Source organism: Falco naumanni, chromosome 6 (assembly GCF_017639655.2).
Source record: "Falco naumanni isolate bFalNau1 chromosome 6, bFalNau1.pat, whole genome shotgun sequence".
In the NCBI taxonomy this organism is placed as follows: Eukaryota; Metazoa; Chordata; class Aves; order Falconiformes; family Falconidae; genus Falco; species Falco naumanni.
In genome coordinates this window covers 87,863,653-87,882,782 of record NC_054059.1, presented here as the reverse complement: position 1 = coordinate 87,882,782, position 19,130 = coordinate 87,863,653, and the positions used below count along the sequence as shown (strand labels likewise).

The window sequence follows — 19,130 nt, the reverse complement described above, 5'->3', positions numbered from 1 at the left end:
CCCAGTTGAAAGCATATCTAAAGATCTTCAGATGGAACAGTTACTTGTTTACATCTTGTCATCTTCTTAGAGGTTTAGGTTTTCAGTTTCAACCAAAAATGGCTGCAAAAGCAATACAAATTTTTTTTTAAAAAAACAGTATTTATGAAACCAGCAAACACAGGGATTCTTTAAGAGCCTTTCCGCTGTATGTGGGGTGAAAATATGGATAGTAGAACCACTGAAGTAGGGCATGGTATCCTTACTGTCTCATAATATTTTAGTGTAATAATATAACATTTCACTAAATTTTCATGACCTTTTCTTATTTTCAGAAAGCACGGTCTTAATTATTTTATCTTGTTCATTTTTACTAGTACAACTCCAGAATTATGCACAGTAGGTAAAAAGGAATTTGGAAGAGTTTTGGTTTTGGTTTTTTCCCCCCAAAAAATCAGAAATGTAACACTCTGAAGGGTAGCAGAGAAATAGCAAGACTTGCACTCCTAAATAAAATAATACTTTGTGCTTCCAGTGCGCCAAATGTCTATAAGGACCTTAGAACAGTTGACGTATGTTTAGTTCATCTGTACCTCAGTATTCACATCATAGGTTGGGAAATGCAGAGAGAGAAGTCACCTGATGGACTAATTGATTTACCAAAAGTTAGGTAGACATTTCTGCCAGAGTCTTACTTCCTAAACCAAGTAATTTGTTTCAATTACAAGATCAAAGGAAAATGCAACGCATGCTGACCAGTGTTCAGATTCAGCCAACTCTGTTTGTAGAAGATTGTAACCATGTATAGCATTAATGCAGTACAGGTTGTACTCAGAGTATTTCATGATCATACAGTGTGGCTCTCTGTCTCCTTCTAGTGGTTTATGTTTGTTAAGAGATTTGCTACTGGCTCCAAACTACTACAGATTTAATACTTTTGTTCAGTTAACTGGAGTTCCCATATTAGGCGCCGTAAGTCTTGGAATTTCTTGAGGCAGTTCACTCAGAGGATTACTAGGTATATTAGCATTCATTTTCTGCTTAAAATGGCTGTGTTGTTGGTTGGTTTTCAAGAGCAGAGAGTGAGAAGTTAAGGATTTACATTTATTCTAGCCAAAATCTGATTGAGATACAGCTCATATAATTCAATTGTTTTATGCTGATGCCACTCTGAAAATATATTATGATTTTATATATATGGATATCTATACAAAAATCTATCCACAAAAAGCTATACTGCCATCCAGTACTTAATGGAAGCCATTTCATTTGAGAGGCCTGTGAATGATTATTGATTTTTCTCCATCATTCCCAAAACAACAGAAAACAATCTTGAATATTTTCTCCAAAGCAGTCAGTGACAGGCATCTTTAACATAATTACTCCTTTATTATGATGTATCTTATTCATTGTATATACTATATATTGCCTCCTGCAGAGTCACAATGTTCTTTGTTGAGCAGATGTGGAGGCCAAATCCTGTAGTCTTGACATCACTGGAAACATTATGTTTACAGCCTGGGTCATGCAAAGCATCACAGTCTGATGTACAGACCAACTGTGGCAACTCCAACTCCCAGAAGCAATGCCACTGAAAAAGCCTTTGGAGATGCTCATATAGAAGACAAGATAAATAATAAAAAAATAGCCTATATTCTTCTGCTGTGAATCTGGTATGAATACAAAGAAGGATGCTAGAAGCTACTTGTAACAAAAGGGTTAACAAATCATCAGCAGGATAGAAATGCAGACACTAAAATCAGACCAAAAGCAAAAGGTGGTTGTAATAGGCATCTATAGTCATCCTAAGGGAGAAAATAAAGCAATAGAATTGCTTTGTCTGCAAATCCAGCTGCTGCTGACGCTAATCGCTCTTTTTGGCCTTTTAATGTGAGTCTTAATAGAGCAGGAGAGTTACTTCATTAAATAATTCAACCTTTATAAGTAGACACTTTTATCAGGTGTCCACCATAAGCCCTTTCTAGCAATTACTGGAAAGCCAGTACATCCAAACACAGAGAGAATGCCTTTTATTCTGTCGGTCTCTGTCTTAACCTCTAGAGATTCAGCAACCACGCTGAAAATGCTAAACTGACACAGACTTAAACGAGATTAAGTCAGTGAGAGTACGGCTAAACTGTGTGTTGAAATTAACTGAGAATTTTTGTGTTACCTCTAGTCAGTCTGTAGCTTGCATTTAAGATGCGTTTGTCTAAACTTGTGCGACATCACATTTTAAACCATTTCAAGAGTGAGTTAATCTGCACCTGCATTCCCTGAGCTGCAGACCATTTCATGACAGTTCCTGGCCTAGCATGTTTAAAGTCAAGTTATGGCCAGAGTTATTAAAAAGCAGAGGATGAGATGGTACCTTTCAAAATCCCAGGTCAGAGTGAGCAGACCGGTCTGGGAGATGTTAGTGTGTTTAGTACACTTGTGTCTGAAGGGCCTCAGCCACACTGGGCGTTTCTAGGGTAGGCATTTTGTGATTGCGAGGCCTGTTTCTCTGCAGTGTAATCTAATGAATTTGCAATCTGATGTGTAGGCACACCAGCAAGTTACCAGAAGAGGGTGTAGCAGGAGTAAACTGAAGCATGAACACCCATCTGCTTGCCAGTACCTGCCTGCCTACGTGCACTTGCAACTCCATAGAAGAGGGGTGAGTACCTGATGTTTCCTCTGGTAAATCAGAAGGCAAACACTCATAAAAGGACAGTTACAGGCAGCTGCCTGGCTCAATGGCATGTTTATAGTAACTTCAGTCTCTGCCTGCATTCTACAGAGGCCAGATATATGCAGAGAGCATGGAGGCAGGGCAGGAATGAGAGATCTTGCAGTGGTTTATTACAAGGCAGATAGTGAGTCCAGAAAAAGAGTGCAAGATATCTAGCTGCCAGGTTTGTGCCCAGCCACTAGATAGGGTAAGAAGGGGAACAGAGTCCTGAGGGTAACCCACAGGGCTGTCTCACTTCTTCAGGAACTAAAAAAACTCTAGAGTGACACTTAGGACAGTGGGAAAGGAGTGTAAGCTCCAAAATTTCCCATGTTACAGTACAGTCTGCTGGGCTTAGGGACAGTGTATGTGGCAGCCTAAGCCCAGGTGAACTTAGACTCACCTTTCAGTTAAAATGCTCTGGAAATACCTTTTTTTCTAAGCTCAAATTAAATTAGAATGGCTTTAAACCTACTAAATGCAGACTCTTTTCCCTTTTGAAAACAACATTTCTAATCAAAACACAGATGTAAAAGTACATGGAAAGAAGGAAATGAGCTTGATGTACCTTTGTTTTGAGGAGGAAAAATAATATAATTTAATAAAACTAGCTTAAACGCTCTGATTAAAGCTTTTTTAACATAACAGATAGGGGGGATGAGATCTACACTGAGATAAAGATAGTACAGATCAAAAGCACTTGTGTTCATGCCAACTAGATTAAATGACAGGATGTGGTGAAGTGCTGGGTACCATATCTGGTTACTTTACATACAAAGCTTTATTCGCTGAATGTAGATATATCTATTAAGTTATATATGTTTATGTATGTAAACTGTAGAAATAAATTGAAAGCAATCTACTACGTGTAGAGTATTTGTTCTGATACTGTTGTAAGATTGTATTTCTTCCAATTAGTATGTAAAGCTGTAATTTTTTATAGCTGTCTCTCTCACTAAGACTGTGGAAGTAAATTGTCTTAGAAATTGAGGTTTATTTCTAAATGCATTAGCATTCCACCATTCTCAGTTGTTAGCTTCTGTGCCTAAATTCAGTAGAACGATATATTTCATACTCCAACTTCATTTTAGCAGGAAGCCTAGGACAACTTTAGGAGTAAATTAAACTTAGGACCCAAATTGCAGTTGTCATTTTAAAGGGGTTTTTTATATTAATTTATCTGCACATGGCCCCTGAAGAGGCAGGATATGGGACTGGAAGGGTCTTTGGTCTCACCCAGTGTGGCTGCTGTTATGTTTCTCATACACTCCACCACAGCAGGATGTGGGAGGAAGGGAATGTGAATGTCAGGAAGGGAAAACACTGCCGGATATGAAGATGCCATAGGCCTGTGCCACTGTGCACTTCTGCAAGGCAGCAGGAAGGGTCTGTCCCCCACATCTGCTGAACAGGCCGTAAAGTCCTGCCTGGTTGAGCTATGCCAGAAAGAAACACAAAGGAGAGATTCTGTCATCTCTGCAGGAAGATTGATGACTCAGAAAATGAAAGGTTTAGCATGGCATGCAACTGAACTTAACAGATTTCACTAGCTGCACATACCTTTTTTTGTTATTTTTCATTGTTGCTGCTGTGCTACCTAGAAACCTGAGCCTCATGGTGCTTCCAAGCTGGAAATACTCATGAGAAGATTCTCACTCTCAAAAATCTTAAGCAACAAGCAAAAGGCAAAAGATGAAGAGAGCAGGAGGAAAAACCCTTTAGTATACAGAGGACACCACTACTGTGGGATTATTTCTGGTGAGCGAATGCAGGATGGGCTGGAGCAACATCCCCACATCATCAGAGCCAGAAATGGCTACAACTGCAATAGAAGGGGTGCACGGTTCCATTGTGCTCTGTGACACAGGGAAGGGTGCAGCTCTGTTAGCCCTCCCAGCAAATCCATGAATAAGAACAACTTACAGCTTTGCACCACATGTAGCCATTCATGTCTGTGCAAAGTGAGGGTAAGTAGCATTTCTGTGCTGATGGAAATGTTCACACAAAAAATCAGGTCCTCAATATTTTATAAAACACAAATACTGCCAGCGATGGGTTTTAATGTAAGCAGCCTGTAAGAGAAGGAACTGGAAGCAGTTGGGACTTGGAGACTTTAACAGTAATTTACTTGAAAGAAAGAGTAGTTTCAACTGCAAGACCGTAACAGTCAGTCAAACACTGGGCAGTTGATACAATGCAAGCTGGTAAACAGGCTGAGCTGCTATTTCTGAATGACCGCCACACAAAAAGGTCCCATCGCATCTCGACTGCTCTGCGGGTCTGTGGGCCTTACTGCCGTTCTGCAACCGATGTGTCCTCTGGCTTCAGAGAATGTCTTAAATGTTTCATAACCTTCAAATCCCAAGCAACCTAGGAGAGCTTGCCTGTGCTTGTTTTATTTATGTTGCTGATGGGCTTTTTACAGTGATGAAAAATATTCAGCTTCACTGCCATGCTTAAGGTCAGGTGTAACATTCTGATCGGGCAATACCCTGAGAAGCCGGCAACCTTGGGTGGCTTCTTGCACACTGACAGGAGAACAAGCAGCTACTGGTTTGGGAAGGGAACCCCAATCTGTGCATTCCGTACAGGCTGTTTTTACCACCAACCTCAACAGAGAAGAGAACTTACAGGTGCCTTCATGTGGTTCTGCAGCTCAGCTCTCTCTGCACATCCCCAGACACAGAGACGGTGACTAAAGATTTACTAACATTGTGGAGGTAGGGGAGGACAGGCAGAAGGGAAGGAGATCTCTTGGAAGTAGAGAAAACTGGAGCAGACACATCTGTCCCAGAGCTTGGGGCTGTACTATTAAGCTAAACACTGACAGGCTTGTTCTCAGGCTCAAAGACAGTTTGTGACCATACTGTTAAATTGAGCTGGTCTCCAGAGCAGGGCCACCACACACAGGCTGCCTATCAAGAGCAGCTCCTGTTCACACTACAGTCCTGAATCACACCAGCAAATTACTGGGACAATTATTAGTTGGCCCAGATCAACTAGTTAAAAGTGTAACACTGGAGAGTATTATGGGAGGAGATATTCTGCTGCAATCCCCTTTGCTGCAGGGTGGCAATTACCTTTTTGGTGGCTGAGGAGGAGGAAGACCAGAGCATGGGGCAGCTACTCACTGCCCTTGAGACCCTAGATACCCTTGCAACCATCAAGCAACACGGACCCCCTTCCAGTGTCTTCTGTGGACTACACTGTGCAGCTGCAAGGGAGGCCATGCGGGTGAAAAACAGGTCCTCCCAAAAAGGCCAGCAAGGAATGAAAACCTTTTGCAGCCAAGGCGAGAACTGGCCACATCACCGAGTCACCAAACAGCTCTTGCCCGGTTCCACAGAAATCCCACCTGGTCTTTCCTCTGGGCTGAACCTGCCCTGCCCCGGGCAGCCCCACAGCCACGCTTTACACTGCACACCCAGCTCCTGCCCAACCGTTCCCCTTGCCCAAAGTGCTGGGCCTTGTGTTTGCTACTGCAAAATATCTTGCCTGCACAAAGGCTTTAAATACGCTGTAGACATACAGACTATGATCCAGACATTCTTTGAGGAGTGGGCAGTTGTTGCGTTCAGAGCATGTGCTACTGAAAATACAGCAGTAACGGCATCAGGAGAAAGAAAATGCAGGCTTAATAATGGGGGGGGGGGGGGGGGGGGGGGGGCGGGCAGGGAAGAGTAGTAAATCAACATCTTTTCTGGCAGTTTGTCAATACCAACTTCAGACAAGTTTATTACAGTGATGAATATGCAGAGCACAAATTAATAGCTTCTCACTTATAAATCAGTCGGCTTAGCCAAACAATCCCTATTTGCTATTGAATATATTTGACGGCAATAATTTAGAGAAGATTAACTGAACGGTATTGCCAAGCTCTATCTGCTGTGTCTGAAGTTACTACCAGAGGACAGCTGTCTTTTTTCCACACAATTCCCCGTCTTCTGTGCACCAGTTTCGTGATGTCCCTAACACCATCAGTGGTTGTGAAGAGGTAAGGGCACATGCACTTCCGGATGTTAGTGTATGTTGTGCAGTTCACAGGTTTGCCATTTATTCCCTGCTTTAACTCTGCCCTTCAGAGTTACAGTTGCTATCTTGGATGGCACAAGCAATAAGCAATTATAAACTAATACCATTCACACATGAGCCCTTCTAACTTGATTGGGTAAATTCTCAAATGCTGGCATGCTACTTAACTTTCTTCTCATTCCTTTCTTCTGTCATGGCTCTTTTGTTGCCGATTCTGGTTTTGAATACCTTCTATATCACAGCTGAACTTTGCTAAAATCAGAGACAATAGGTGATGTTTCACCCACCTTGACAGTGCACTGTGTTGTAGCTTCCCATACAGCCATAACTTGCCCTACTTCGCTTAAAATTCAATCCAAGTCATGGCAAAGCTGTAATTTTTTTTAATGATTATTATTTTTTTGGTGATGAAAACTATATACTGTCGGCCAAATACAGACTACCTGCACAGAAACCTTGGAAGGCTGTAATCTCCGAGGACCTGTACCAATGGTGAAGGCTGAAGTAACTATGTTAATGTGAAGGGATTTGGGCAGCACCTGGTAAAAACAAAATAAAACCTGCCAAAAAACCCTGAAAAACCCCCAGCAAAATTGTGTGACACGTACCTATGCTCTGGCTGCAGTCATGCCCATAAACAGATTATTCTCTTCGATGAGCATACAGGGATAGTTTGCACAGGAAACAAGCGATAGCTGCCAAGCAGATATACTTGTTAAATGTGGTCACTCACAGCAGAGCCATCCAACTCGGTAGTACATTCCATTCCCTCGCCCTGGGCTAGGCAGGGGTTTTCCAGAGTGCTCCTCCGTGCTGCACCAGAGAGGATTTGGCCCTGTGCATTTAATCTCTGATGCATTATGATTTTATTTAGAATACACTTAAGCTCTTCAGCCTCCAGGCTGCAGAGGCAAGGTGCCAGTCTTCAGCAAGAGGTGGAAGGACTATAAATAGAGCAGGCTAGGCTGCCACAAGCAGCTTTTGGTCTGCTTAAGTTTCTTGTTTAGCTTGGGAGAAGCAGAAACCCAATCCTCTGAGGAGATACAGCATAGTACAGGCACTAGCAACAGCCCTTCTCTCCAGCCAGTTAACCATCTTTCATTTTCTAGGCATAGAGATACAGCTACTTTCAGATACTACAGATACTTACAGATACTACCTTTCCTGAACAAAGACGGCACTACCCTTCATCTGTGCCTCCTTCCAGCTCTCAGCTTTTTGAAAACTCTTGCCATGCCAGCCATCATGTATTTTCATGAAACCAGCCACTCATGAGGGAAATGCATTCCTTCCTTTGCAAATCAACAAATAAAATTAATCCCAAAATTAAGTACCCAGAGGCAACATACGTTCAATCTTTTTGAGGCCCATGGAGCTTTAAGAAGCATTGTTTATTAGTTCTTGCTCTAATTTGTATCACCATCATGTAGGCTCACTAGGAGTGCTCCCTGGAGTTGTTTGTATAAGGAAGGGACATTTTTTGCTCTAGGCTAAGTACATAATAAAAATATCACCAAAAGCCCAGGCCTGCACTCAAGAGTTCTTTGTTTTCCCTCACAGGAACCTATACTAAGAGCTTTCTCTGTGCTTGACTCAGTTACTATTAAAGAGAGAAACCGTATTTTCACAAATTTCTGCTGCCTAGCACGCCTTTCAGAGAGTATATTTTATTTACAGCACAAAGCTAATGGAGGCCATCTTTGAGCAGTGCATTTTAGACTCAAAGCATTTGAATTGGTTCTTTGAACTCCCACACCCCCAGCTTCTCAAAGCAAGCTGCAGCCAAGATTGCAGAGCAGTAGTTCTCCCTATTCCCTCCTGCTGGGATGCACCCTAAGAGGGACAACATTTAAAATAATTTCAGAATATGCTCTCAGCATTACACTATGCACACAAACAGATGGGATTACTTGTGTAAAAAAAAAAATAATCATATACTAAATATTACACTTGAAGGCAAACCATCAAGTCATAAGGAAGACAGCTGGATCTCATAAATCTTGGTCTTCCACCAAATATTTAGCCTACATCCCTTGAAAGAACACTTGCGGACCTACGTACATCTAACGTGCTACACAACCTGCCATTTGCTTGCCAAGCCAAAGTGAAACCTGCACATATACCTGCACCAGAGGTTAGCGAGGCACATTTTTGACAGATGGACAGACCTCATTAGCCCTTGCTCAGGGGTCTTGAAATTCTGAGGTCAGCCTTAGCAGCTTCGGTGCTGGCCCACAGCACTGGTAACTTACCTCACCAGAGCATCCCCATGGTTCTGGCCACAGCCGGGGCACCCTCCCCACACCAAACCACTGAGCACAATGCCTCCTTCACAGGGGGGTGGGCTCCCACCGGTCAAACCTCAGGGCTGCTCTCCTGGCAGCTAAGCTTTTGTTGCCGTTTCAGATACCTCCCGGTCTGATCAATGTGCTTTCATCCCCGCTGGCCCTTGCTAGTCCTGAGGCACAAGAGTCTGCGTCTGAAGGCAGGCTAGAGCCCAGCAGCAGCAGCCGCCTACTAACAGCATACACCTCCACAGGTGCATCAGGTTTACGGTCTGTTGCAATTTTCCTGCTGGCCCTCTTCTACTACACAAGCATTAATGATTTCTCCATTCTGCAGTGTTTAAGGTTTAATAGTTTGTGAGCCTTTTCTACCCACAGGTGCCTGCTGCTCTCTTTCCTCACCTGGTTTAATCAATTAAGAAACCCAGGAGTTAGTAAGGACAATTTTATTTCATTTTTTATTGTATTTATGTATGTAAATAATTGTATTTAGCTGGAATCTTAGATGAGAGAAAAAGTCCAGAGTCTTTCAGTCTAAAGCTTGTCACCTCGTGCTCTCCAGAACAGAGCTGATGGACAATACACAGGCAAATTTGCAACCCATTTCCCTTTTAAGTTTGCAATTTTGCTATCCCAGTATCATTTTACTAACACTATCCCAGTAACATTTTTCTGTTTGGAGGGGTAATGTTTCTAGATGTTGGAAAGCTGTAATTTTTGTATTATAAATAACTGTAACACAGCAGTAGCACAGCAGTATAGCCAGGTCCAGTTTGGATCCATCAGCACATTCAGACCTTTTAGTCCTGCCTCAGCCTCTAGCATGTGACTCGCTACAGCAGAGCGCTCAGCAGCCCCAGCAAACTGAAGAGACAGCTTTGGGGAAGGTTGCAGAGCTGAGGACATCACACAGTGCCAGGTCTGCATCTGTGCCATACCTCACCCCAGCCCTAGTGCTGCCCTTCCGCCACATCTCAACTCTCCCTGCAAGCCAGTTTCCCCCTCTGCTCTCTGGCTTCCGCGCTGCTTCCCCCATTTGCCACCTTCCCTGCCTTACCCTCCGTACGTGGCCATTTCCAGCTGCACCTTGCTCGGATGGCAGCTGGTGGCAGGCCCAGGACAGACATAAGGCCCCAGCAGGTCTCTCCCGGCAGCCCAGCCTCCACCTTCGGGAGCCGTCCCTGGGAGTTCAGGCTTGGTGTGCCACAGGTGACTCGCCTGAATTTGTCAGCTACCCGTTCCTCATCCCGAAGTCTGAGAAATCAGAGCTTCTTTGCAAACGGCCACACAGGGGCTTTCCCGTTGTTAACCTGGAGAAAGTTGACATTTTCCTATGACAATCTGGTTTCACCAATAGTTAAAAACTGAAACTTGCATAAACGCATGCGAGTCACCTGAAAGCCAACAGCAGGCAAAGAAGTACCAAATAAAATCATCGTTTACTGAAATTATGAAAGCCCCAACCACACATCCATAAATAGGGGACAGTCACTGGATGTGCCTTCTAAAAAGAACTGCCAGCAGCACACGCTGGTGAAATCAGAAAAGAAACACACTGGAGATAAAAGGAATTACAATGAGAAGTTCAGGTGAAACTACAGTAACAAAGCTACCCTGTCACATCAGGTTTTGAAAAAATACCAAATCCACTAAAAAGAGACAGCAAGCTGGCTATCTTATAAAGTTTTTCAGGATGGAGGTAAGTTTTAGTGACTTTTGCTGCAAAACTAGTGAAGTTTTACCCAAGTACTGATGCTGTTCCTGTAAACTTACACAAGTACATTCCTTCTCTAAATCTCCAGATGTTTGAATAAGAGGTTTTGTTCTTATTAAGACAACACTCCACACAATTTTATTTGTAGAATACCAAGTTGCAGACAGATACAAAACCAGAACATAAAAACTTGTTACAAAACCAAACTAAAATAATAAAACACTGCATTTTTCTCAATAGTTTAATTTTAATATGATCTTTTAAAAAAAGCTTACTTCATTAAATCTGAATATTTCAGCATTCATTATAGTTTCTGTAATGTATTAAAGAATCCTAAGTCACTTTAACACACATTCTAATTAATGTATCCAATAACACAGGGTTTCTGTGAGGGAGCATATAGTAGCTTCCATTGCATGAATGCATATGGACAATACTATATATAAAAAAAGTCAAGCCATTTAACAAGTGTGAACAGATTTGCAATGTGTTTAAACTGAACACAATTTAAAGTGATTTTTGAAATTACAGGTTGTGCTAACACAAAGGCACATTTTATTTTAAATGTAAATTCACATTTCTAGAAGGTAAGACTTCTGTGCCCAGGCAACTTCAAGCCATTGCGGCACAATCACTGAAACAACTCAAACTGCATGTCTCTCAACTTTCAACAGACAGATCTGGTTTCTATTTCTTTAATCCAGTTTTAGAACGGGAGAAATTAAATTAAAATCAGGAGGGCTCTCCCTCCCATATTTACAGACTGCAAACTATACTGCTTTCTCCATCAGAATTTCTAGTTTTCCTGTTAAACTTTGTTAAGCTTCGTAACTATCAGCACCCTCACAGTTTGGTCAAAGGCACCACAAACACACAGTCCCTTTTTGTCAGGGCTCCAGTCTAGGCTAGAAATCGGCTGCGTTGACAGAGTCACGTTCTGCAGGAGACTGACAGAACCTGCGACCCCCATCTCGGCTCCTTCAGAATCCTTCTTCGAGCGCTGAGCTGGGTACTCACTGGCAATAAGAGAAGTACACAAAAACACACACTTAGAATTTACCGATACAAACACACCACTATCCTCTTTATTTTCAAAAGAAAGGTTTCCTCTGTGCTACAGATAAGGCAAACAAATGTCTTAAAAATAATGAATGATCGCATCCAGCTATATTCACACTGTATACTTAGTAAATATTTCATGAAAGAAAAAACAAGGCAGGAAGTTTTGAATCCTACCCCTCTCTTCTATAGCCCCTCATGTTTCAACTGTTTGGCTTTTACCACAGGCAAGAAAATTTCATCTCAGCTATCCCATTGAAAATTAACGCACCTACTTCACTGCGTTCAGAATGATTAAATTATTTTGCCATCTAACAGAAGAAGATGTAAACAGAACCATTAAAAGTTCAGGCTTTCAGTACTCTTTTCAGACATCACTGTTACTATATGAGAGTTGTAAGAAATCCACTTTCTTCCATTTATCACCTTGTTAACCAAGGATAAAATTAGCTCTTGGTTATGTTAACAAAACTGACAAGGGCAAAATTCACCTGTGCTGCTGTTATGTTCTTTTAGTGATTAATTCAAGATTCCAGATCAAGTACTGACACTGAAATCACCCTTTCCTACTGCATTCGTAAGCAGTAATTTTAACTAGATATTCTGAAGCTGGAAGCAGGACCCCACTCATCATTTTCAGGAAGATTCTTTCTTAAAACATTAAATCGTTTTCTTACTCTTCCTGTTGCAGGCTGGAGAACCATCACTTACTATTTCCAGAGATGAAGGCTCCCAGCTCCTCCACTTGTCATGAATATATCTCTGTTCTGTGGTAGGTGTCGAACCTGCCATATGGTAGATTTTTGTGCCTAATAAAAAAAAAAAATAATCAGCATTACACAGAAGTCGGTTACGGATGAGCTTTACAGGAAAGCATGCAGAATCTTAAAAGAAGAGAACCTGGCCTTCCCATGATGGGTACTGGAACATTCGTTCTGAGGTACCTTTCCTTCCTCCAGCCTTGCAACCTGCTGGCACAGGAGCAGCCAGTTCCCACACAGGAGAAGCCAAGTCAGGCCTCCAACCCACCCCGTTCTTCCAGAGGGATAAGGCAGCAGCCCTACCAAGGCTGCCACTCGCTAGGACCTCAGCTTCTTTGGGACCAGCCACATGAGCAAACTGCTCGTGGCTGCATAAGCACGGCTTTTGGAACTGCTCAAGAACTACGGGATTCCCAGGCTCTCACATGACCTGGTCACAGGGTTCACTTCACTGACATCTCTCAAAATCATGACTGGAAGGGAATATATTACAAACACTGTGCAAACACAACAAGCAATCCACAATTCAGATTCACATCTCAGCCAGGGCACAGCAAGGCTAGACAGCAAAAGAAACCTCTTAGGGAAAAACCTCAACACAGGTACTCTGGCTTAATGCATCTTTGTCTGCAAATGTTCAAAACGAAAAGCTTAAACGCAGTAAAGGTAAGAAATTCCATTTTCACATTTTGATTATTACAAACAATAATTCAGTAAATACTTTTTGCGTTCTCTAATCAAAGTACTTCCAACATCTTATCTGCTTTGAATGGTGATCTGGAACATGTTAATTTATAAAGATATTAAGTTGATACTCAGCTTTTTCTAGTTTAGGCAAGTCCTGGACAACTTCACCACAAAAGTTAACTCTTCTCTAATTAGCATCAGATTTTGTTCACTTAAAACCAAAAATTTTAAAAATTACTGTTTTATAAAGACCTTAAACTAACCAACACAGTGGTCACAGATGGAAGAAAACAAGGTTATAAAAGTTCTCTATATTTAACAGCCTCCAGGCCACTAAGTCTCTCCTATATATCCTTTCACTCACTCTTAATATCCCAGTCAAAAAAATTTGGTTCTGAAGAAGAGTAATTATTTCTATTTTTCAAGAGGTGTGATGACTGCAGGATGAAAAGTGTTTGCAGAGGGCTCACTTTGTTTGGGGATATATTTAAGATTTGAATCTGCATGCTCATCACAATTTAATATGGCCTTCCATAACATGACTCCCAGACCAGAGGCACAGCTGAGCGCACAGAGGTGCAACTGCAACAGAACCCGAAGGCCGGAGAAGCCCAAATATCAGGTTATAAAAGGGAGGAAACCTGGGTGAGCGCTGGCAGCTGGACGCACAGGAGCCCTTCCACTGCGTGCACCTGTGGCCACACCAGTTAGCGTCCCAGTACCCTGGGCATCTAATCACCTATCAAAGACAGCGCTTTAGACCAGTAGAACTTTGACAGCCTATATTCAAAAGGTTTGTCTCTTATTAAGAAATTCTGTTTCCCCATACCTTCTCTGAAACAGAAGCAAAACCTTTGGTTGGATGCTGAGTTCTCATATCGAAAACATGAAATTTTCCCTCAAGCGATGTGGCCACTAGCTTGTTCATATTTATATCTTTTCTGTCAAACTCCACACTGCAAACCTGGAAATATTAAACAAACAACAACATTCAGGCTTGAAATTCAGCCAACTGCTAAAGAGGAAAAAAAAAGGGAGTTTTGTGATTTGTAAATATATATTAATCATTGGTTATTTTTACAATGATATCACCTATTTGGAAATAAAAAAATAATCTGAAAGCATAAATCAACTGAAAAACACCCCATGCTATCCAGACCAGGAATTTAAGAGGTTCAATTTGCTGAACCTAAAGAAAAAGATTCCTTGGTACAATCTCAGCAGAACTGTCTTCTGAGTAAGTTTCAGACGAACAGTCCTTTTAATTTTTCCATCCTGCATAGGAGCTGGAATGAAAAATACTTTTATGGTTTCCTTACCCCATTCTTAATGTTGGTCTCCCATCGTAGTGACATTGTTTTTAAGTCAAACAATTTAATGTCCCCATTGTCATATCCAGCACATACAACACGTTCCTCTTGATTGTAAGCATTGCCTGGGCACAGAGAAAGAGTTAATCAAAATAGAGAAACCCACTCTCATCTGTACATTTCAGACCTCCTAAGCCTGAAATTTCAACTTACATTTATGCCACAGAAATATTACTATTGGGATATTAAGATTTAAAGAACCAGCTGGTTTTCAAACCTAAAGTGTACAGAAAAATACAGCTTCAAAACTGACAAGTCTGTTTCTTTTAAAAATACAAACAAAATTCTTATCCCCTCTGCCAGTTACTGCCTAAACCGCACAGACTAAGTACTGCACACTGTTCTTGTAAACTTCTACAAATACATTCCTTCTCTTAAATCTTCATCTGCTATAAACCACACTCCTCAGACAGCACCATGGCACCGGAGCGGAAAGTGGTTCAGCAGCCCATGAACCAGCCTCTCAAGCATGAAATGTGAGTGGGACAAGAAGGCTTTTCTGCAGACACAGCCGCAGGGAGGCCCCAGGTGTTACCATGGCCATCACTAGACATCACCACCTCCAAAACCCCTCAGCTCACAGGATCAAGGAAGCACATCAGTGTCTGAAATCAGTTAGCCCAGAGCACGTAGTTCAAGATAAACCTGGCCTTGGCTCAAGCTTCAGTAACTCAAAAGAAAAATTGAAGGACGCTTTTTTGCTCTGTTCATCAAAGCAGAAAACAAAGCTATCAATTGCGACAAGCATTACAGTTGCACTTTCTTGCCAGGAAATATCATCTCCTTACTATCAAATTTGCTATTATAATCCGTGCGCTTATTAGCAGTTGTAAAACTTGGTCCCCAACTCTGGAGGCAAAACCAGAGCTAATCCAGAAATACTAGCTTGTGTAGAACCCAAGCAGCTTGTTCTCTCCAGAAGAAAAACGCAGAGCACACATCAAGCATCGCAGTTGTCTTTAATTAGCTCTCAGCTACAAGGATCTTTTCTTAAATTAACGCTTTAACGCTTAATAGTTGGAACTACACAACAGTGATTGGTTACATGAGCACTGCAACATTTACTGTCCTTGGGAGAACGCAGCCGGATATACTGTTTTTATGTTCCTAGGCATACAAATAAAGCTTGCACAGCTTATCTGTGAAACCACAGACTCATTTAGGTTGGAAAAGACCTTCAACATCATGGATGATGATGACCAAAGGTGGTAAGAGAATGAGTCCAAACCCCAGCTATAATAAAATTGGCTTGTTTGGGAAAAAAAAACCAACCCAACCCAAACAAAAACATTAAAAACACCTACAGTTGGCAACGTTGAAAACCACAATGTGTTACTTATGTGTCCATACAAAATAAGCTATTCCATAACATCCCGAAATACTCTGGTAAATTGTCAAAGCACAGTCATATTAGAGGAACGGTTATAATCTGATAAATTACCAAATGCTACTGTCCAGCAGTCTCTTTTGCTCTCTCCCTGTACAGGTTCCATATTAGCGACAGGAGTATCCTTCTGTCTGGGGTCCCATACCTTCACAGTTCCTGTGAAAGAAGTACAATGGATTTTGGATTCTGGGTGCACTGTCACATTGTGCTCATCTTCCCAGGGAAGGCCTTTGCTTTTCAGCCTGACCATTCAAACCACAGGAGCACCTCTTTCAATTCCAGAAAGCCAGACTGCATTTAGTGGATAGGGGGAGGAAAAGGAGGGGGAAAAAAAAAATCAAACCAGAAATAAAGCGAAAGTATTTGTTAAGGATATATGTTCTCTAGCTGATATTTTGTATTTATTCTGCTTTGTATCCCTTCTGTCCCATGCTCAGTGACAACAGTATATTTTGCTTATCTGCAGCTCTAAAAGAATTAGGGAAAATTGGTGCCAAGGGAGATTCAGAAGACAGTGTATGAAGAACTAGTTGCAACAGATTTGTAACTAGTTCAGATGGCAGACTGAGCCCGGCCATCAAAGCTCACAGACTACTTTCTCAGCGTAACTGAAAAGACTTTCAGAGTTCACTAACTCACCATCTCGACTGCCAGTCACAATTTCTGGTGCACCTTCCCCAATTCCTAAGCCACCTACACCATCTATACTGTTTATGATTTCCTTATGACCTTTCACAGAATACACTGGTATTTCAGGAGCTTCTAAATTCCTAGGTAAGAAAGAAAAAGAACAGACAATATGGCATTTTCCTTGACACTCAAGATCTGTATAAAAATGAGAGGAAACTTGAGCACAAAGTATATAAGCTCAGATTAACAGTGGGAACAAAATATGGATGTCACCATTAAGAACCATGAGCCTTTGTTCCTTCCTTGGCTACTGCTTTAGACGAGTGCAAAAGTTTCTGCTCAGTTCTGGACTTCCCTGTTTGTAAAGGCAGCTGTGGGATTCACCAGAGAAACCCTTAACAAACAGGTTTTATGTTGGGCTCAAAATTAATCACACTACAGATCAAAATACTCCAATTAACTTTACTTTCAGTAAGTATATAAACCAACCTTATTCACTGATCCCCACCCAGCTCTGACTACTGCTCTTCAAATGGAAGTTGCATCCAGCTATGAGTTTCACAGTTCTTTCCCACAGGTTCTCATCCTTTGAGAATCCTGCAGAATTTTATTTTAGATTTCAACTAGTGACTAATCCATGTTTCAGCAAAACAGAACGAAGAGTTCCTTGGCAAAGGAAATAGAATAATAATAATGAACACCTTCTTTTTCACCCTGTAACTTTATTTGATAATCAATTTATCTACACAAGTTAATTATACAAATCGTTCAGGGACCTGAAAACAACATTTGAAACTTCAAGATTAAAAGTATGTATTTAATCTAGACATCAAAATTAGGCTGAACACAAACTCTTACTTGCACTCATGTATCCATTCAAAAGCCTTTTTTCAGAAGAGGGCCTCGCAGAGGGTTTAACAGGTTTTTGTAGCTGCACGCAGAAGATGCAAGTGAAAACAGCTTTGAATTCAACCACTGTGCAGAATTCACATTGCTTTTACAAAATGGGCATGGTCCAAACACAGTAGCCAGCGAAGCTTACAACTGGGTCCCAACCATATGCAGCACCAGGAGCATCTTACACAGAAGGCAGCCATTGTACAGAAACATCAGACAGACTCTGACAACATCAAATAAAAAAGCTTTGAGAGTATCCGCGCTTACCATATGTTAAGGTTTCCACCAAAATCTCCTGTAGCCAAGTATCTTTGCTGCAGAGATGTAGCACCAAAAGTTCCACATTTTAGAGGTTTAGCCTTTTCGATCTTTTAAAAAAGGATACATTCTGTGTCAGTACATGGGAAAACACGACACAAGTGCGGCAGCAGTTCTTGAGAGTCCGTGGGTCGCACGTTTCAATGAAATACATACATAGGTTTTTTGGCATAAAACACAATCAAAATGCTATCACAGGCAAATTACACTTTGCCTTTATTTCAGAGAAAAGCAGAGACTCCAGTTCAGTGGTCTTAAAAAAAATACGTATTTGCACTTTAGCTTGTTAATGATAGTCATTAGAGGCTGCTGTCTCTGCTGATTTGCATATATAGGGCAGAGGGGATGCCAGCCAGGAGGGGAGCCAGGCCCAATCCTGCCCCTTGCTGCGCATTCCCCCCAGCGCCAGCCGGCGTGGCACAAGGGCCTGGGCCCGTCCCGAGTGGGGCTGGGGGCCTCGTGCTGCCGAGGGGATGGCACGGGGGGTGAGGCACCCCACCACCCCAGGGCCACGCAGCCCCGCACCCACTCACTCCCCCCCCCCCCCCCAGCCCCCTCTCAGCCTGCACGTACCCGCACTCACGCCCCTGTCTCAACCCACAGCCACACACCCCCCGCCACCCCAGGGCCGCGCAGCCCTGCACCCACTCACCCCACGCACCCCAGCAGCCCCCTCTCACCCCACAGACACCCCCCCGTCTCACCCCACAGACATACACAGCCACATACACCCCAGCACCCCCCACACACCCCCACTCACAACCCCACCCCCCACTACCCTCCTCAACCCCCCCACTCCTCTCACCCCACACACCCCCACCCATCTCACCCCCGACTCCTCTCACAACCCCTACACCCCCACCCAACCCCCCACTACCCCTCTCCTCCCCGACTCCTCTCACACCCCGACCCCCCACCGCCCCTCTCACTCCACAGGCCCCCACCCCGACCCGTTTCACCCCCCCGACTCCTCGCAGTCCCTATCCCCCCCTCACCCCCCGACTCCTCTCACAGTCCCCACCCCCCCACCCCGCCGCTCACCTCCTGCAGCAGCGCCAGGCGGCCGCCCCGCAGCTCGTACAGCTGCAGCAGCCCGGTGCCGCGGGCGGCGCTGCCCAGGCACAGCACCCGCGCGCTGCGCGGCACCCACTTGCAGTCGAACAGGGTGTAGTTCAGCGCCTGCTGAACGTGCGCCACCACCTGCGGCCGCTCCGGGCCCGCCGCCGCCGCCATCCCCGGGCCGGCACCCCCCGCCCGCCCCCCGCGCAGCCGGCAGGGCCGCGGGCACCGGCGGAAGC

The 19,130-nt window shown here is 43.1% G+C and overlaps 1 protein-coding gene across 2 annotated transcripts; it reads right to left on the bottom strand.

Moving 5' to 3' along the window:
* Window positions 1–10,832: 10,832 nt before the first annotated feature.
* On the bottom strand, window positions 10,833–19,130 carry DNAAF10 (dynein axonemal assembly factor 10). Of its 2 annotated transcripts, XM_040599179.1 has the most exons (8): window positions 18,874–19,130; window positions 17,782–17,882; window positions 16,627–16,757; window positions 16,042–16,143; window positions 14,550–14,665; window positions 14,060–14,194; window positions 12,494–12,591; window positions 10,833–11,739 (listed from the first exon to the last, which is right to left on the bottom strand). In XM_040599179.1, exons 1-8 carry the CDS (start codon window positions 19,063–19,065, stop codon window positions 11,532–11,534), a joined length of 1,083 nt encoding a protein of 360 aa, XP_040455113.1. In that variant the 5' UTR covers window positions 19,066–19,130; the 3' UTR covers window positions 10,833–11,531. The 2 variants fall into 2 exon arrangements, with proteins under 2 accessions (XP_040455113.1, XP_040455114.1); XM_040599180.1 differs by lacking the exons at window positions 16,627–16,757; window positions 18,874–19,130 and having other exon boundaries at window positions 17,782–18,033.